Below are 22,042 nucleotides of genomic sequence, written 5' to 3'. Positions count from 1 at the left end.
ATGTTTTCCCCCACACAAAGTCACATTTTGGGATCAAATATCAATAATATTTTTATCCTGGGAGAGTTTAGGATAAGAATTCAGCCTGAACCTGAGAGCACCTGCCCCTGGCTTCTGATTAAACGCCCCTCTGTGCGTGCGCAAAGCGAAAGTCCGCTTCTCGGAAACAGTTCCTGGGATCATGGAGTTTCTCGTATTTTGCATGTTTATCGCATTTGATGTGAAGGAAAGGTTGCAGTGCGTGTGTGTGTGTGTGTGTGTGTGTGTGTGTGTGTGTGTGTTTGCCCGTGTGTGTGTGTGTGGTTTCCCGTGGAAGACGCATGGGCGGACTGCGCACCCGTAACGGGGAGGACCTTTTTTCGCACGGCTCGTATAAAAGCGCACTCTCACTTATTCACTCAAACAAGGTGCGCTCACACATCTAAAGACAAACATACACTCATACACACATTTGCACAAACACACAATCTGTCTCGCTCTCTCTCTCTTTGTCTTTCTTTCTCTCACACACTCACAGATACACACACACACCGGCTGCTGGGTCATGGCGCAGAACGGGATTACAGAGAACGGAGAGGCGCAGAATGTGACTTTACCCCAACCTCAGAAGATCTCAGAAATCAAACACACGAAGGTAAAGTGATTACAACTTTTTATACTGTATTCTGTTGTACTGTAAATATTGTATTTGTATATACTTACACACCAGATTACACACTAATGAGAACAACTCATACTATATTCATGTTCAGCTGTTAAATAACTAGGAAGCATGATATGCATTTATATAATCATTATAACATCGTTATAACCTACCAAACAAAGACCCAACACATGTAATAAAGCGATCTCTTTCCACATAACAGCTTTTCATCAATAACGAGTGGCACTGCTCTGTGAAAGGAAAAACCTTTCCTACATTCAACCCTGCGACAGGTGCGAAACTGTGTGACATACAAGAGGCAGATAAAGTAAGTTGTTCGATTTTATTGCAACTATCATGATAGCGTTCAGTGCATAAAGGTGCTCTTCTAACAACTTCACGACTACTCCATAACACTAACTACAGTATTATAGTCCTAAACTCATGCACGTCAACCTTAAACACCAAGATTTAGATGAGTTTTTTAATCCTAAAATAAACAATGATTCTTCACCTTCACATGTCAAGTGTCTAAAAGAACATTTTCAGTCTTCTTTAATTTGTGTAATTTTAAGGTTCATTCATACACCCCAGACATACATAACAGAACTGTACTGCCAATTCAACACTGTTGAATTAAACCGTGTAGGTGTTTAAGCAGCAATACTGGATACAGAAACTATAATTTAACGCCTTCCTTTGAAATTGTACTTCAACACTGCAGGTGCTATGAAAACGATACACAAACTAAACTCTGAATAAAATGATTTCTGAGCTTGTAAATAGTGTCAATTCAGCATGTTTTCAGTGTTGATTCACCGGGTCACAATTTGAAGGTGTTAATGTAGGATTGCTGTTTCAAGATGCGGTGTTTGAACCAGTCTGTCATTGCAGATGCTCTTTAGTGCTATTTGACGCTATAGTGTTTGTTCAATGTTATTTACCTATACAACACTATAATTATATATAAGCATGAAACAACATTTAAAAATGTGTGTTTCACAACTCAAAAGTGTAAAACATTTAACAATAGTGTTAAATCAGCAATTTTCATTGAAGTACGAATGTTTTTTTTAATTCAGTGTAGAAGTTACATCAATAGTGTGGATGCTAATAAACACTTATCATTTGTGTCTATATATATATTACAATATTTACAACCTAGTGTTATTTCAGCAATGCATATTTAAGGTATCAATATATATTAATGTATCTTTAATAATAGCTTGACCATGTAAAAGTAACTTACACAATGGATTGTGATTAACTTTTTTTTTTTTTTTTTTACAGATGTAGTGTTAATTCAAAATAATTTAACATCTAGGTATCTTAATTCAGCACTATTTCATTCACAACACATTTTAACCTGTCACTGTGAAAGTTGCCTTGATGCTGTAGATGTACTGCAGTGTATAAACTATTTATTTATTTAGCAGCTGATAGTATTTATTCAGCACTGTTAATTTAAGACTGTAAGATTTAACCCATCGGTGTGATTGCTAGATTAATTTTATCTGTGTTCCTTGATCACCCTGGATGCTGTTTTACAATGTAAAACCTGTAGTGATGATTCAACATTATTTTAAAGTAAATAAGAGTGTAAAATCAGCACTGCTCAAATAAGATTCAGTGTTACAAATCCTAGCTGTATGAATGACTTGTTTGTCATCAAGTCAGTGTTGCTGATGCAAAGTAGCCTTTCTTTACAAAACACCGGATATAATTATGAGTCATTTACTGTTAAGCATTGAACTGTTGGTTACTTTAAAATCAACCTTTATCTGGGAGATCACAGGAATTATATGTGTTGTGTGTAAATATTTGATCTGTTAACTGGTTGCATATGTCAGATTTATTGCATGGCTCGGCCAGAGAAAAGCTGCAGCTATCAAACATTGTTTACTTAATCATCAGTCGGTGTAACGGTATTTATTTATTTAACGGTAAAAGTATTTATTGGTATTTTTAACATAAAAATATACAGTTGTTTATTTTGATACATGGTATGGCTGCTCTGTCTGTCTGTCTGTCTGTCTGTCTGTCTGTCTGTCTGCCTGCCTGCCTGCCTGTCTGTCTGTCTGTCTGTCTGTCTATCTTTCTATCTATCTATCTATCTATCTATCTATCTATCTATCTATCTATCTATCTATCTATCTATCTATCTATCTATCTATCTATCTATCTATCTATCTGTCTGTCTGTCTGTCCATTGTGGTTAGACAAAATGAATGAAACACAAGTCTTAATTTTTCAAATGGCAAAAAACAAGAAATGAAGTTGTAATATGACAGGTCTGTGTCCCCCAGGCTGACGTGGACAAAGCTGTGGAGGCAGCGAGAGCAGCGTTAAAGCAAGGCTCAGCATGGAGGAGGATGGATGCGTCGAGCCGGGGCCGCTTGCTGAATGGTCTGGCTGACCTGCTGGAGAGAGAGCGCAGTCTGCTCGCCGTGAGTGCAAACAGTAGTTCGCTTCCCCCCGGTGCTGCTTAACACGCCTGTCTGAGCGCGTCTATCACACACTGCCACAGGTGTCAAAAGCTCATTGAGAAAAAAGAGGCTTGGTTTTGAAAGAAAAGGAGCTACGAGCAAAAAAATGGCATGTAGAAAAAAAAGGACAGTGTTTATTTCACAGTGTTAGTTTAACTTAAATTCACTTCAAATGTTCAAACTAACACTGTTATAGAACATAACACTAATTGAACACTGAAGATTGGTTATACTTAGAAGTGTTCATAGAGATTTGGAAGTTTTTTTTAACATTGTAGGTCAATCCTTTATTACTTTTATATTTATTTTTTCCTTGATAGAATTTTTGAATAATCTCATCTTCAGTAAGCGCTCTATCCCTGGACACTGGGTGCGAGGCAGGCAAAGACCCACAGTAGTCCATTATAGAGCACAATACAAACTTTCACGCATACATTCACACTTAGGAACAACTTATCAAAGCCGGTTTATGTACCAGTGTGTATTGTTGGAGAGGGAAAAATGGGGAACGTGGGGAACGTGCAAAACTTCAGACAGAGAGTAACCCATGCGAAGGATTGAGTTATGAAGAAAATCTAAGAAAATCTCCCTAAAAAGTTTCCCAATCAAATTCAACCTGCCATTTGTCATGCTATAAATTAAAATTTTATATTTGTACTCTATTTGTTTCTGTAAAGCTACTTTGGGACAATGTCCACTGTTAAAAGTGCTATACAAATAGAATTTATTGAATTTAATTGAATTTCATATCCTTCTCTTGTAGGTTTTATGAGATTAAAAGGGATGGTATGAGAAAAGAAATTAAAGACAAGTCTGTTATTTTAGTATTTCTCTGTACCTACCAAGTTATAAGAAAAGGGAAAATAATAAATAAGTAGTAATAAGTAGTTTTACTTAGTTTTACTTGCACATGTTCTTAAGTACATTTTCAAGTATCTGTCCTTTAATCAGAGTATTTTTATTTTGGAAAACTTTTATTTCGCTACATTTTAATATGAAAAAGCGTATTTTTTTTCACAACAGAGAAAATGTGAATACATCAATTGCATAATCCCATGTTTCCAATGAGAGTTTGTGTAGAGTATGGGTTCACTGTGCGTCTGTAACAATGAAACTATGAATTGGGTCATTTATTTGACTATAGTTCTCATTGATCAGTATTTTTTATTTGAATGTTTAAGTGCATTCAAAAGCAAGTACTTCCGTACTTTTACTGAAATGGATTGTAAAAGAAGTACTTTTACTGGAGCAATAAACAACAGGGAATTTGTACTTTTACTCGAGTACAGGAATGGTGTACTTTATCCAACACTGATTGTCACTAGTTCAGAACTGTGTAAATATTTATTTTATAAAATAGAAGAATCATGCTGGAGCACTTGTAAGATACCAAATTTACACATTACATTTTGTGACCTCTACCACGTTCTACCTGATTCTGATACTGGTAGCAGGCCAAATAATCAGGAGAAATGTTAGTCTTTTGCTAGAGAGCATTTTAACTCCAGTTCACAATATACAACTAGGTTCTATGTGCTAGATTTATTGGGTAGTTGCATTAGCCTAATAGCTGCAGTGCAACTCTAAAGTATTAAACTTAGCATACCAAAACATATCCTGGCTGATCGAGTACATCTGGCAATAAGAAGAAATTGTGAACATGTCATTTTTGGCTGAACTGTTCCTTTAAGTTCTGTCATAAACGATTCATATTTTTTCTGTGTATTGCAAAGTTTTTATTATTATTATTGTCATCATTATTACTATTATTATCCAAGTTCTTAATGATTAGTCAAACTTTTGTGTAATTACAGAAAGCAGCCAACTTTGAATTTACAATGGCACTGGCAGAAAAAAACATAATGACATCATGAGCAATTTCGCGTTCTCCCCAAGTGCACATTTCGCTGTGCACGTCCAGTTCCTAATCTCTCAGTATACAATATTAATATATTTATAATATTGATTTAATTTGTACTGCCAAGTTGAATTAAATTAAAGCGTGGACTTTGAGATGATGTCTTACAGCTGGGAGAGATGCGATTATTTTCAGAGTGCATGCAAATGCCAAACATGCCTTAATTCTGTATTGCCATAGAGCTAATTAAAAAAATAATCCATCTGAAAAAAAAGGCGGGGGGGGGAATCTAGGTTTTGTTCTGCTTATTGATACATCATTAGTCACTTGTACAGCGAGGACCAGGTTTTAACACAATTCTATTACATATATTTTAGGTGCAGAAATAATGAAATATTTACTATATTCTACATCATAGTAACAACATTGGTGGATTTGCTTATACTAATCTCTTAGGTATAGCTCTTAATAAAAAAAAAAAACATACATAGAAATATCATAAATAATACTTGAAATATAAAATCAATTGTAATATAGAGTCTATGTCCACTGTAGCCTCAGATTCCTGATACTGGATGTTTACTGTACAGTTTAAATCCTGATGTGGCTGCTGTAGCTTAGATATAATTAGGATTGACATACTACACATTCTGAGATGCTTTCCTGCTCAACACAACTGCTCCGCACTCTGTGAAAATCCCAGGAGACCAGTTTCTGAAATATTTACCCCAGGCACCAAAACCATGGTTCAGTCTCTCTTTTTTTTTTTGCTTTTTCAATTCTGAAGCTTGATATGAACTATAAAGTGTTTGGCCTGCCTCTGCATGATTTAATGCATTGTAGTTAACTGATCCGATAACCACATAGGGTATAGGTGCTTCTACTAAAGTGGCGAGGAAGTGTATATGAAAGCCATTAATATCGAGAAAACACACAGAAACCAACTCTGTAACACATAATTCCTGTCCACCATCAATGATCTACTTTGCCAGAAAAATAGCTCTCACAAGAAAAGTTTATGACAGTTAGGCCGATGGCAGTCATTGTTCGGCATCTCCCGGGATTCAATTTATTATAAAATTTATAATTTTCATTTCTGAATTCTTGTTCCCTGAGAATACTAAATCCTTGGCATTTCGGTCGCATATAAAAAGAAACGATTGTTTACGAGCGACTACTTAGCACATTACATTACACTTACATGCATATGTCTGTTTTAGTGCCTGGATGAGGCAAATAGAGATTTTGACTTTATAAAAATATTATTTCGATTTATTCAATATGTTTATAAAAATGAGATGACCAGATTATACAGCGGTGAAATTTAGAGAGCAACTGAGCCAACAGTAATTTAACAGTAAAACCAACCTGTTTTGCTGAGCAAATTAATTTTTACAAATACGTGATGGTCTGGGATAATCATCACTTTGGGTGAATTATAGCTAAAAAAAAAACATTTGTGATCTCAGTTTCAAGAAAGCGTAAATTTCACCTTCCTATACAGATTTTCTTTTATGAAGTATTTGTTAATAATGGCAAAAGAAGAATTTCTTTAATTTGTTTAATTAAATCATATTTGAATCTGGTTCTGCTGTCAGAAGCCCCCCATTGCTGTATGTACCTCAGTCAGAATTCGAAATAAAAGATTTAAAAATAAAATACATATACATTTGGTTTTGGTTTAGATGCATGCAACCACATTTTCGGTTAGGTAGTCAGGTGCTGTTTCGAATGATATAGAATAGCATTTCAGAATTTCGCAGTGTGACCGATTTTACCAGTTGTGCAAAGATTTTATTTATAAAGTGTTCAGGAATCGGGCTAAAGGAATATTGTTAAGTCAAGCAGCCATTTTGTACTGACTGTTTTTTTATTCCTCAATTTACAGACCATGGAGACTATGGACACTGGAAAACCCTTTCTTCAGTCATTCTTTGTTGATCTGGAAGGAAGCATCAGAACACTGCGATACTACGCCGGCTGGGCTGATAAGATCCATGGCAAGACCATGCCAGTGGGTGAGTGTTTCAAGACAAATCTCACATGAACTCTTTTGAAAAGCCTGAACATATCGTCTGTCCATGTATCATGGTGAAACTGCAGAAACCCGTTTAACATTTCGGAGTTTGCTGCAGTGAAACGAGCCAAACTTGGTGTATGGATCCTCTTTAGCTCTGGGTGGTATCTCGACTCCCTTCTCTAATTCTTCCTCTCCTCCAGTGTTCTTGTCACTCCAGGAGCTCCAACAGACAAAACAAATCTGCTCGCCTTTCCTCTTGATTAGATTTCAATAAAGTGCTCAGAGACGAAAGGGCTCGGAGCACAAAGCAAAAGGAAAAGGCTCTGATCCTAATCAGTGAGGTACGACCGCAGATGATTCGGAGAGCAAGTGGGGGTCAGAGATGCATCCTCCAGACAGGGAACGTCCCTGTTAATTCTGAGGGTTGTGCCAGTGACAGGGAAAAACAGTCACCCTGGGGGTTTGGATCGATTTATCAACAGACACAAAGAAACCCTATACCTACTGTGTACAACAACTATCAAACAATTACAACAATTCTGGCATGGTCTACTTTTAAGAAACAAAACTTTGGGTTTACTTTTCAAAATCCTTACAGCACTCCACTCATCTGCTATGGAGCTGTAACCTTTGATAAAGCAGACATGGGAGATTTGCAGGAAAACGAGCGCTGTGGCTGATGCCAGGCTGAGATGAGCATTGTGGGAAGGGAGTCGCAAAGACTGTAATCCCGCCGACACTTTGCAGTGTAGAGAAACACGAGAAGGTCAGGTCTTGGAGAGGGCGTCTTTGGCAGATTAACAGGCGTGGCTCCTTCATACTCGCGCAGGGGTGAAATGTCATGTACGTGTGATTGAGTGTGTGTGTGTGTGTGTGTGTGTGTGTGTGTGTGTGTGTGTGTGTGTCAGAAGAAGAACAGTGGTGTGGGTGTACAGTACGACATTAGGAGTAGAAGGAAGCCGTTTGGGTGGTTAAGTCACTTGACACTTATCTTCAGTTTGTTATTTGCTACTTTACAGTTAAGAAATGGGGAAGTTTTATGACCTTTGGTACTGTCATTAACGCTCAGTGCACGGCTTATCCTTAATTTTGCTTGCTCATATTGTTTCTTCGGAACTTTACAGAAATAGTCTTCGCTCTGTATTTTTGTTACTATAATCAAATAGCAAGCTTGTTTGGCTGCGTATTGTTGTGGTTTACAATCATTATCTGGCGTACTGTATTTAAGTAGAGAAATACATATCTAACCAAGTTATTATTTAATTCAAATCGGTTTATCAGCTTGACTATTACAGATACTGTACAGCATTACTACAGCACTGATACTGAAAATTATACAAAGTTCACATTTTATAGGAAAATGTACATACAAGAAATAGTGAGACGCACGTAATCATTTATTACTTTATATTCCTTTTTTTTCTTTCGTTTATAATAAGTGCATGATTTGTTTCGCTCAACAAAATCTTACTATCTATAGGAATTTACTTCCTTTTCACTCAGTTACACTAAAGGCAGTTATGTTTGACCAAATCCTTGCAATAGCAATAAATTTTTTAATATAAATATTTCTATATCAATGTTTATATAGCCAAATTGAATAAGTATTGCTAAATTATTGAACTAGCATTCCAGATATAGATATAGTTGGCTACAACTGTAATGAACGATCAATTCATTTTATGACCCAATACGAAGAGGGCTGATTAGACACAATCAGCAGTATCATATATAAAAAAAGAAAAAAAATGTAAAAGTGATGACACATCTTCTGTTAGACTTCTTCACTTTGACAATGTGTAAAAGAGGAAGTGCTAAGTAATTTAGGGTCTTCTCCAAACCAGCAGACAAGTAAAGATGTGATAAAATGTCACCTCAGGCAGGATATCTGACTCTGGAAAGAAAGAGAGGGAAGAAAAGGGAAAGTTAGGCGTCAAACAATGTTGTACATTGGAACCTGAGCTTGATCTTCACACACACACACACACACACACACACACACACACACACACACACACACACACACACACACACACACAATATGTCAGGATGTATATACCCACTGTATATGTTAATAATCTGAACTGTGGTTGTCTGTATACGATTGTTTAAGGCTGTATAAAAGGAATGTGTACTGTTCTGCTAATCTTTTCTGTTCCTCACCAGATGATAATTTCTTGTGCTTTACCAAACACGAGCCAGTCGGCGTGTGTGGAGCAATCATTCCAGTAAGTACATGCGTTTTTCACTTGTACACAGCAATGACAAGCACGATTGTATCTGTTTGTGATGGACGGAAACTAGAAGTGATGCGTAGGAGGTGCTTTGATTAGGCAAATCCAAAGGCCTTAAGGACGACATAATGCAACGTCATCCTCTGAGAATAATGATATTTTATCCAGATGCCCTTTAGATTTTTATTTATGTAATGCACTTTGGTGTAATGACAAATCCTTGTGCATCAGGAAACAACACATTATTGGGGCAATCAGTCCCAGCGAATATATTAACAATGGACAAACATCTTGCTGACTTATTATGTAATAAATTTTTGTTTTCCAGCCCTAAAACCTAACCACAAAATATATTAGACATGCGAAGGCACAGGGTTTGGGCAGATCAAAGTCATTACAGCGTTTACTTTTCTGTAATCTCGTATCAATAAAGTGGTTTGATTTTGATCATAACAAAGTTCTCAAACAAGGTATAATGGTGCAAGGACTCAAATCTAAATTATACAGAGCTTTGGGTTAATCTACAGTCATGGAGAAAACCCATGTATGGAGGCGGAATACCAAACGTCCAAACTCGACATCAGGATCAAAATCATGCACCCCCCGGAGCTGTGGAGCTGCAGCTCTGCCTGTTGCACCACTGTGCCTCCTTGTTTAACATACATTGTGTTAATAGTGGTGTCATTGTCATTTTATTTTAAATATTGCATTCCTGAATTATAAAAGCATACAAATATCTAGTTCTATTTCAAGACTAGACAAAATAAGCTATTTTGAGTATTTCAGAGAACCTTAAACCTGTGTGTGTGTGTGTGTGTGTGTGTGTGTGTGTGTGTGTGTGTGTGTGTGTGTGTGTGTCTGTGTGTGTGTCTGTGTGTGTGTCTGTGTGTGTGTCTGTGTATGAGTCTGGGCGTTTCCTAGACTGATTTGTAATTCAATCTCAGCAGGCGTTGGCTATAGGAGACAATGCCACTGTACGCACACATTATCAAAAATAGTTAATAATGTATGAATACAGATATTATATATTACGTACACACACATCTGTGGCACTCAGAAAGCCATTTTTGCTTCTCGTTATGTAACCGCGTCGCATCTTTTACACTTAAAATGCGTTCGTTTCACAGCAATCACGTGCCATTCACTGTGGCTATGAAACAAAATGCCACCCATTCAAGTCAAGTCAAGTCAAGTCAAGTTTATTTGTATAGCGCTTTTCACAACAGACATTGTCTCAAAGCAGCTTTACAGAAAACAACAGTGAAGGTGAATGGTGTGCGTTTGTCCCTGATGAGCAGCCGTGGCGACAGTGGCAAGGAAAAACTCCCTTAGATGATATGAGGAAGAAACCTTGAGAGGAACCAGACTCAAAGGGGAACCCATCCTCATATGGGTGACATCAAAAGTTTGGTCATAAATCTTTCAACAATACAGAACAATTTGTGATCATCATAGATCCAGCATCAGCTTCTCCATGCCAGGGCCTTTAAACACTCGGCATCTACTTCTCCATGATCATCCATAGGTCCATAATCTTCACGAGGTGGGACGTGACTGGAGCTGGCCAAACCTCAGGATGCCTCGGGATGGGGAGAGAAAGAGAAGCAGTGTATTCACTATTCACCATTCACTAGTAACTCAATCTTAATCTTAAATTTGACAAAACCACATCCACATTTCTCATAGCAGGATATGGAATGCGTTTGGGTTTGTTTGTGCTGGGTTGTTTTTTTTTTTTTTTTTTGTGAAGAAATCTGTGCGTCAATGACAACATCCATCATTGCGTACAATAATAATTAGCAAATGCGGTTTGTATAATGAGATCTTTTTTTCCGCCGAGTGACTCAGATCCTGATCTACTGTTCTGTATATATCATGTTACTGACTTTGATGGTGAAAAAGGGGGAGAAAAATATCCTCATCTTACTTAAATTTGTAGCATTGGAAAAGAAGGATGGTATCTTCTTCCAAAAAAACAGGGAAATTAGCATTAGACACGAGAGATTGGATCATAAATCTGTAAGGGTGATTACTGAGAGCTCGACTGGCACACAATGTGTGTGACTCACCATGTAAAATAAAAACAGGAAGTTCTCTCTCAAGCACAATTCAGCCACTTTCATTGACTCCAGGTGAAGAGTGAAAGAGGTTCGAACAAGACATTCACAGCAGTACAGTATATATAGGACTCAGTGGAATCGAGCTAGACCTTATGCCCACTGCTATCCTCACCCCCCGTGTGAACAATCTGCCTGGCATGTTTTCATGATTTCTAGAATTACCTGCGTTCTCAACGATGTCTTTTTTCCAGTGACAGACGTTTAGAGAGCTAATCTGCATTGAGACATCAAACATGTCACGCTATGGCTATCAGTTACACATTGTCTGTGGCTTTCCACAGGATTAGGGGTAAATGATCTACTACAATCTTCACCTAGTTGGATGTTTCATGCACAAAAACGAATTGAAACAAACTGATGACATGCAAAAGACTAACTTTTTTTGTTTGTTTGTTTTACCGTTTCATCATTATAGTGGAATTTTCCTCTACTAATGTTCACGTGGAAGATTGCCCCAGCCTTGTGTTGTGGAAACACAGTGGTCATCAAGCCTGCTGAGGAGACTCCGCTGACAGCCCTCCATGTCGGCGCACTTATCAAGGAGGTCAGATTTAAATTACTTGGAATCATTATATCAATATATATATATATATATATATATATATATATATATATATATATATATATATATATATATATATATATATATATATATAAGAATTTTTTAGCAAATAAATAACATAAGAAAATATATATTTTAACTTTATTTTGACAAAACATTGTTACTAACTTATCTAACATTTTCATTTTTGCTTAGTTACAATATTTACAGTTAATAAACCATGAATTACAGCGTTAAAACAAATGTTTTATGGTTGAATGTTAAATAAATAATGAACAGCTGCTTCAACTAATATTTATCAGATCTCAATCGATCCAAATAAGGGTTTAATATAAAGTTAATGGGACTTTGCATTTTAAGAGTACCCCTGGGTATACAAGTGTATGTACATAAAGTACACTAGACCCTTAAAAATTAATATTCAGGTGAATTTTGGTTAGAGAGTGTGTAAAACGGAATTATGCATTAATTAATCTCCAACTATACTATGCGTTTTTCTTTTACAATAATTGTCAGTTCAAGTCCAAATGCCTATCTGTTGTTGACTAAAACCCCTAGCACTCGCCAACCTCTTAACTTCTGTTTAATCCTGTAGCCGAGCATTCATTTCACGTCGTGAATTTGAATCGCATGAATGAGAGTGCTTTAGAAGGCTTCAAAGGGAGATGTTTCTTTGTGTGGATAATTTTTCGAGCTGGCAGGCCGTGACTTGTCATGTGTGTCATTTGTTTTCATCTCTTTTACCATCACTTGTAGCCCATTCTTCAGTTTGTTCTTGGCCTTCGAAAAAGAAATGCCCCAGCTTTAAGTGATTAAGTCTTTTTGCATTCCTAATGACTTTTAGCTAAACCCTTGAAGTGGACGCTTGTGTTTTTGTTCACAGGCCGGCTTTCCTCCTGGAGTGGTGAACATTGTGCCCGGTTTCGGCCCAATAGCCGGGGGAGCCATTGCCAGTCACATGGGCATCGACAAAGTGGCATTCACCGGGTCCACAGAGGTATAAGGTCTTAATTTATTAAAGAGAAAGCAATGAAAATTGTATTTTAAAATCATATTATTCTAGCTGATAAGAGTTCATTGAAGGAATTTTGCTTCCTAAAGTGGTTCTGCTCTGATTCTTTTGAAACCGTGTTGTAAAAGTTTTTGTCCATATCACTTATAGGAGTTCCCCTAAACTATAAACCATGTTGGGATTTAGGATCCTCAAAGAAAGATTCTAGGGTTATTTCTAGATGATCAGTGTTATAATTGCTTTTTTAATATTTTTTTATTGATGTGGTGACTATATGATATATAGGTCTATAAATCAAAGCCATTTTATAATACATTTAAAAGGGAATAAGTTTTTTCCATATATTTTTCATGTGTTTCTATTCTATTTCTAATATTATTCTTTTGCAGAAACATTACACATTTAAGTCATACAGGGCCTGAATTTGAAATGCAAGCTTTGCCTCCAGGCTTTTTTTTTTTTTTTTTTTTTGCACATCTACAAAATCAAACAAGCATGTCCTGACGTCCACAATAAAGTTGACTGTAAGCGCTCTTGATTGTCTGCTCTCTTTGTGCCCAGGTGGGTCAGCTGATCAAAGAGGCAGCGGCGAAGAGCAACCTGAAAAGAGTGACGCTGGAACTGGGAGGAAAGAACCCGTGTATTGTGTTTGCTGACTCAGACTGTGAGTGATGTGGTTTTTTATGGCCTTGTAGTCACACAAAAGCGATGAGCAGATGCAACAAAAATTTGAAGGGTCCGGCTATAAGAGGCACATTAAGGGCTTGATGCAAACAAAAACAAACCTCCGTAGCTAGAGCGAAAAATGAATGACAAGTTGATGAAGAACTGGAAAATCAAATCAATGACATATTCAGACTTCCATAGGGTTAACAGCATAAAGCCTCAGTTTACTATTCAGTTACTCATCTGAAAGCATATTCAGTAAATATAATATGAGTTATATAGTACAGTGATAAGAAATCTAACAGACAATAATTAGAAGCAGTAGGACAGGATGTAAGGATCGGTAAGCTCCCAGCAGTTACAGAGCACATATTTAATTCTCTGAACTTTTTTTAAATATGAAGCTTAATATATAATAATTAAAAAAAAAAACATTACTTTGCCGTTATACACATACAATAATCTGCCGCACCACAGGAGAAACTACGAGAGGTCCAGTTTTGAAAAACTACCGAATTCACTGCTATTGTGTCATTTCCAAAAAAAACTGAATGAATGAATTAAAGAACATTTATCAGTGAAAATCTGATACCAGTTTAAAATATATTATTCTTTTTAAAAAGGGTTTGGCCTGATTAAAAAATAAAAATGAGGATCTTAATGATATTCATTCATGGTGCTTCAAAGAAAAAAAAATACATTCTTTAATTTGACATTTACAGAATTTTACCTTAAAGCCTACATTGCATATTGGTCTATGTGTAGTATTCAACAAAATATGTGTAAAATCTGTCAATTGCACATGGTGTGGATGTGAATGCAGAATATTTGAAGCAAAACCAAGCCAGATAATTCTCAAGGCACAAGCAAGGACAAGCTTTTAAACTAAAGCAAAACGAATTTAATTTAAGTCAATCTATGTGTTTGTATTTCAATCAGTTTTATTTGTATATCATTCATTCATTCATTTTCTCCCGCTTATCCGTAATCCGGGTCGCGGGGGCAGCAGTCTAAGCAGGCCCCCGCCTTCGACTGCTGCCCAATCCTCACAGCACCGTCCCTTACGGTCCCTCCTACAGGTGGTGAGCCCACTGGAAGGCAGCCCCACGTCACTCCGACGTCACGGACCTTGATATTTCCCTCGTAAGGGACCCCCGGAGCATAGAGGGTTAAGGGCCTTGCTCAAGGGCCCAAGAGTGGCAGCTTGGCGATACCTTCTGATTGGCAACCCAGCGCCTTAACCGCTGGAGCCACCACTCCCCCCACTTTTGTATAAGTTAAATCCCTAATAAGCGAACCAGTGGCAACTGTGGCAAGAAAAAACTCTATGAGATGGCATGAGGGAGAAACATTAAGAGGAACCAGACTCAAAAGGGAACCCATGCTCATCTGGGTGGCACCAAATGTTCACTCATTATAGTTCCATCATTGTTAAGGCCTGCTGTTCAGTGATGGGCGCTTAAATCAACAACTGTTAATGCAAACTGTGGTCCTAAGCCACGTCTACACCAGAATATTGACATACTGTATAGTGCTTGAAATCATCTCAAGTTGAAACCAGGAGTAAGACTTCACAATGAACTGGACAGACATTTATGAAAACAATCCCTCTTTTCTAATCAAATTTATCTCAGGCATATGAAATTCACTTTTCTTCTTTGAGGAAGAGCTGCTTTTCAGCATTTTTTATGCTGGTCAGGAGTTTTGAAAGAGGCGAAGTAGATAAAGATGTTTTAATATTTCATCGCATGAATGGTGCACTGATTAGTTCTTATGACATTATATGTAATATGTATAGTGATCAAAGGGGGCACTAAAATGGTTTTTTGGCTAGTTTTGCCTCAAGATCGAGCTTGGGAAAATATTTGTATTGCTTAGGGGTTGATATTTCTGATATTGTTTCATACTCTGTAAACAAAACAAAACAAAAGTAAAAAAAAAAATTGCAGATATTCTGTTTCATTAAGATGATTGTATCTATCAATGTTTCTAGATATTTATTCTCACTGGCAGATATAAAACTAATTTTGGATAAACGAGTAGTGTAGACACCTGCTGAAGACAGCAGGTCTCTGGCACAGTAATATGAATGTGGTGGAAGAAGTGCACTTGTCTTGGCTTTGCTAAAGGTTTTTGAATAGCAGGAGGGAATTTCGAAACACTTGGTTGAACTGATGGCTTACAATAGTGATGAATGCTATAATAATTGTTGAGTGTTTGGTGCAAGATGGAAGATGCTGTATGGAATTGACATGAGGTTATTTTATTGTAGCAATAGAAGTTTGAGAAAAGTGAGCAATTAAAAAAAAAAAATTCTAAAAGCAGGAACAATCATTTGCACCACACTGGAGAATGTCCAGATTATTTAATGGGAGTCTCACTGGGAAGAAGGTGCGTTATCATTGGAATTCATGGGATTGTTACATGGCCTCTATCCCAAATCACCATAGATAACCATGGTTCATAGGTTCCAGTTCAAGCTTCATCTTTGCAAATGGAGTTTGTGGTAATGAGTGAAGCTGAGCTAACCATATAGATGAGACACCATAGACACCATACACATATGACAAAAAGCTTTGCACATCATTCACCTTCATTTCTTAAAATCTGTAAAGCTGCTTTGAGACAATGTCTATTGTGAAAAGCGCTATAGAAATAAACTTGACTTAACTTAATCCTGAGGCAGTTAGAAAATAACCCTCCCTGTCTGTAGACTTTATATAGTTTTAGATAGAAACCAAAGGTTATCAATCTGAATGGATTTAGTCTGAACAGAAGCTGCTCTCTCTTGGTCAAGAATAAAGAAAACTGGAGGCTCTTAAGTGGCATAACGGAGGAGCATTTGGTCTTTTGTCACAAGGTTACAAGGTCACAAAGCCAGGCCACAGCCACGGATGTATAAAGAACAATATTGCCCATGCTCTCTAAGTAGGAAGGATGGCATACTGTTTTCTCTTTAATCGGATCGGCACTAGATGTATGCAGAATTGTGCAGACATTGCTTTCTTTCAGCTTGTGATACGCTGCCGCTGTCTTGCGATGCATTAACAGCATTTCATAAAGATGTTGTTGGACAGTTTCAATGCATTTCCCAGGAAGCATGTATCAGCTTCATTTGTTGGAAGTCCTATGATATAGTAGATCTAGCCGGTGGAGCAAAATGGTAAGGGGACTAAATTGTGCGAAAAGAATTACAGAATTCTTTGCTACATGTGTGAGACAAGAGTTTATTATGTATGCGTCAGGGACAGTGGCAGGATGTCATTAGCAAACTATGACCACAATTTGCACTCTTACACTGTGTCTACTGTTAAAACATAAGCAGCGCTGTTTATGACATTGACAAACATGCCACATGATTTCACGCCGTTATAGAACCCAGTAGAACTAGAATCTAGTGTCCGGATACCGCCATTGCAAATTGCCTGTGTTCCCAGGAAGCACAATTGGCTAGGGGACAACCAACAGTAATGTGTCATACTGTCATGTCATTGTTTTAAAATAATCAACCCACTTTTGATGGGTGTTGTTACTGTCTTGTGGGCATTTTGGTTTATTGTCATTTCCAATCCATTTACTGACATTGAGAAGAGAGCACAGGATGATACAAAGTGGTGAAGCTATGCAGTAAAATAGAATAGAGTGCAGTTTAATTGATACATATGAATGGCCTGCCCGTTGTGGAAATATTCCCATTTTTAGGGGTTCATTTTTTTATTTGATGAACTTGAGAATTACAAGAAGATCTGTAGGTGTGATAACTAGCATTAACCAGTAAAAAAAAAAAACATCTGGAGCAAATATAAGTTTAAATATATAATCAAAATATGAGTTTGATTCCCTAATTTATTTATTTTTTATAATGATAAAAGAATTGGGCCTCCGCTATTTGTAGAGATTGTAGTTGGGTATAGTAAGCTTTTAGTCTTTTTTTAACCCAGTGCAGGGAAAAGATTGTGGAACCAGGACATGAAAAAATAATCATTAGTTATATGCTAGTTAGGAAGAAAAATTACGATGTGTTATATATTGAATAGGTGTTTTAATGTCATCTGGGAAAACTCACAATCATTCTGTAAAAACAACACCTGTAAATAACTGTGTGTGTGTGTGTGTGTGTGTGTGTGTGTGTGTGTGTGTGTGTGTGTGTGTGTGTGTGTGTGTGTGTGTGTGTGCAGTGCAGTTAGCAGTGCAGGAAGCTCATAAAGGTGCATTCTACAACCAGGGTCAATGCTGCACCGCTGCCTCACGTGTGTTTGTAGAAGAGAGTGTGTATGACGAGTTTGTGAGACTCAGCATTGAAAGTGCTAAGAGAATCGTAGCAGGTGACCCAATGGACCCCCGAACGACGCACGGCCCTCAAGTATGACACCTTATCATATCTCTTCATTTTCTCAGTATCCTATAAATGTACATCAAAATCATTCAATACATACAACTGTGTATATATTAATATCTTTCCAGAGCCACACCCCAAACACCCACAGACCCATCTATCAACATGTTCCAAATTGTGTTATTCAGTGTGCTCAACTAAATGCTTGTGTGTGTAGATTAGCCAGCAGCAATTTGATAATATCATGGAGCTGGTGGAGAGTGGGAAGAGCGAAGGAGCAAAGCTGGAGTGTGGTGGAAATGTCACGAAGGACAAAACTCTGTTCATGCAGCCCACCATCTTCTCAGACGTCAAAGACCACATGCGGCTGGCAAAAGAGGAGGTAAAATTTTGCGTCTAAACTTCTGATTGCAGCTTGCTCATATAGGTTTGATTTTTAACGTAGTGTTGGATTTGTCTGCCCTCTACTGGTAAGAGTTGGTTGGAATGAAAACCTGCACCCACACTGGCAATTTGTGGTGTCTGAATTTTGTTTTGTTTTTTCACAATTGTGAGGTAAAAAAATCACAGACTCATCCCAAACTGAAAAGGCCCATATTAATCCATATCAATACATATTAATATTAATCGAAACATAACCATAGAACATTTTGTCTCAAATAAACTAACAACCATTCCTTCACCTAACATACTTTATATAATTTATATATAACATAGGAATCTGGTAATCTGTTAATAAACATAAATAAGATTTAACATTAAATAAACTGTATATATGATATATGAATATGCATAACAATTAATATGAAGTGTTCAGATAATTATGCCTTGGCTAATTGGCTATTGAATATACTGTGTATATATATATATATATATATATATATATATATATATATATATATATATATATATATATATATATATATATATAATATGACTATATATAATAATGTAATCTTTCCTGACTCCTTTAATGAATAAAATGAGCACTGTATCAATAATCTAGCTTTATAATTAATATTAGTATTAACAATGTATGTTGTTGATGTAGATCTTTGGGCCAGTTCAGTGCATTTTGAAGTTTAAAAGTGAGGAAGAAGTGATCACCAGGGCAAACAGCACCCACTACGGCCTTGCGGCAGCCGTGTTCACCCGGAGCGTAGATCGAGCACTGAGCGTGTCCTCTGCACTGGAGGCTGGAACTGTATGGTAAGACTGCGAATCACTTAAATTCACATGTATGTTAGACAGATACGGAGGGACATGTTGGGTTTTAAATACGTCAGACACCAGCATATCTAGCCATTTTATACTGATGAGATGTCATGTGTTTATTGCATACAACAGCCAATACCTTAATCAGCCATGATTTAATCCATAAAGGTTAAAACAGTAAGAATCATGTCTTTGGTTAGCCAAGTTAGGAACACACACACACACACACACACACACACACACACACACACACACACACACAAATAATACCTATAACATATTCAAGAATATCAGACATTAATGCAAACTCTTGTGCTTGGCTATAATTTATTAACTATTCATTAGCTACTAGACAGAACAGTATCGTTTTATTAAAAAGTCACTGTATTGACAAATGAAATATCATAAGATAATGAAACTAATGTTGAGGGCTAACCACCAACTCTATTAGGATCATGGTTGCCAGCTATTTGCTGTCTAAAAACACTTCCTTTTTATTATCATAGCCAATTATGCCAATTATCATACCTTTATTCACTTTGAACAGAATCTAAATATTTTTACATAGGCACAGAAACACACCATATGCACCATATGGCCTTATTCTCACTGTAAACTTGTTCTGAATTTATTCCAATTTGGTGTAAAACTACAACCCTGGCACCTTTGAGCAGAAAATATTAAGTATAAGGGAACAGCCTGTTAAAGGAGATAGTTCATAATGCTTTCAGTGCGACACTGCCCTCTTGTGGAACTTGTGGAACTATCGGACTGGAAATTGACAGAAATCACTTACTCGACCGTGAGCTATGTTCTGCTGCTTCTATCGGCTGCTTCCGTTAGGGGTCGCCACAGCAAACCATCCGTCTCCATATTTTTCTGCCTTTTACATCTGCCTCTTTCAAAACAACCATCCCTTACCACATCTATAAACTTCCTTCTTGGCCTTTCTTTTATCCTCCTGTATGGTGGCTCCATCCTCAGCATTTTTACACCGTGTCCCTTCTCTGCACATGTCCAGACCATCTCAATCGGGCTTTTCTCACCTTGTCTCCAAAACATCCTACATGCACGGTCCCTCTAATTAATTTATTTCTAATCCTGTCCATCTTCGTCACTCCCAATGAAAATCGCAGCATCTTTAACTCTCTTTATGCCATACAAAAAAACAGAGCTATCTGTTTCAACCTTTTGAATAATCACACCTTCCAGCCAATCAGAATCAAGTATTCTGACAGATCATGGCATTTTATTAACATAAAATATTGTATGTTACAAAAGAATGGTGGTGTTGATGTATTAAAATTCTAATTCCTAATCTTTAGGGTCAACTGCTACAATGCTCTCCATGCCCAGTCACCATTTGGTGGCTACAAGATGTCAGGGAACGGTAGAGAGCTGTAAGTACAATCATTCTCTCATTCTTTTATCACTTTAATACCTTGCTCAGTAGCTAATCGTGGGACTTTGTGCACAGTGGCGAGTACGCGTTGGCAGAGTACACCGAGGTCAAAGCCGTCACCATAAAACTCGGAGAGCAGCTGAAGATTTAACACGTCGCCTTTTGGAGCTGACCCTGGTGACCCTCTCATCCACCGACCAGTTATAAAGCGCTTTCAGAAAACCTGGGAATCAAACGATCTACACAATGGATGTTACGTTTTCCATACTGAAATGAATTCTTATATATCTACAAGCTCTTGTATCATTTTTTTATCCTCTTTTATCATTCTATAGAGATGTTTTGTACAGAAAAACAAATGTTTGTATACTGTTTTTTATTTAATCTGGATCTCTTTGACTTTTTTTGTAAAGCTCCAAAAGATTTGAAGACACAACTTAATATACATATATATATATATATATATATATATATATATATATATATATATATATATATATATATATATATATGTGTGTATTATAATATATATATATATATATATATATATATATATATATATATATATATATATATATATATATATATATATGAATCTAATCTTCAACCTACTTCAAACATAGCCATTTAGCATGCAATAACATGCATGGTGTATGAAGTTTGCTTGATTTTTTTTTGATAAAGCTAAAGGTTAAGGAAAGTTTAGAGCTACTGGGTTAACATTTATTTATTTGTTTATTTAGATTCTCACTGTCAAAATTTCTCACTTCTCTACTCATTATCTGATAATGTTACAGTAATCTAACCATATGATGATCATTCTCCAGACTCTGTAAATGGACCAGCTTTTAGCAAATAAGAGTCAGATTTATTTTTTTTTTTGCTTGTTTATGAATGTATATGCAGATAAAATGGAGCCCATTTTGAAATGCTAAATATATATACATCACATTTCCTTTGTCTCTTAAAATGAATATTTCCTATTTAAAAGCTATTTACAATGCTAAAGCTTTTAAATAAAATAATTGTTTTTGAACTATAAAGAGCGTTGTTTTCCTGTCAATAAGACTTTAATGAGAGTTGCTGTTTTTCTGATTATTTTTCCTGTCAATATTAGTCTCAGATATTTTTAATTATTAAAAATACTTTATTGATCCCACAGGGAAATTCGCATATCCCAGCGATATAGGAAGCTGAAGTCAGAGTGCATGGTCAGCCATGTTACAGCCTCCCCCGAGTGCACAAAGTCAAGGGCTGCTCAAGGGCTGTCAAAGTGAATGCTATGCAAAAATCATCACTTCATTTTAAAATCTTAATTATTTCCCTCCATTGGCATCATCATCAAGCATTTGTTACCCAGTTTGAATGGATAAGTTGCTATACCTGCGTATATACCTGCTTCAGAGTATAATACATTAGTGTAAAAAGTTAGCAGGTCAGTCTCATGTCATATTGTTGCGCTTTTTTATGAATAGCATTAATCCTGAA

At 36.7% G+C, this 22,042-nt stretch overlaps 1 protein-coding gene across 1 annotated transcript; it reads left to right on the top strand.

The window, feature by feature from the left end:
- Positions 1 to 389: 389 nt before the first annotated feature.
- On the top strand, positions 390 to 21,091 carry aldh1a3 (aldehyde dehydrogenase 1 family, member A3). The gene is made up of 13 exons (XM_083559263.1): positions 390 to 634; positions 867 to 971; positions 2,950 to 3,090; positions 6,876 to 7,005; positions 9,174 to 9,235; positions 11,777 to 11,905; positions 12,807 to 12,920; positions 13,497 to 13,599; positions 17,780 to 17,964; positions 18,155 to 18,319; positions 18,989 to 19,146; positions 20,478 to 20,552; positions 20,630 to 21,091. Exons 1-13 carry the CDS (start codon positions 545 to 547, stop codon positions 20,703 to 20,705), a joined length of 1,533 nt encoding a protein of 510 aa, XP_083415389.1. The 5' UTR covers positions 390 to 544; the 3' UTR covers positions 20,706 to 21,091.
- Positions 21,092 to 22,042: the final 951 nt, after the last annotated feature.

Source organism: Silurus aristotelis (assembly GCF_946808225.1).
Source record: "Silurus aristotelis genome assembly, chromosome: 13".
Classification (NCBI taxonomy): Eukaryota; Metazoa; Chordata; class Actinopteri; order Siluriformes; family Siluridae; genus Silurus; species Silurus aristotelis.
The sequence above is the reverse complement of the archived record's forward strand: the minus strand, read 5'-3'. Positions and strand labels throughout refer to the sequence as shown.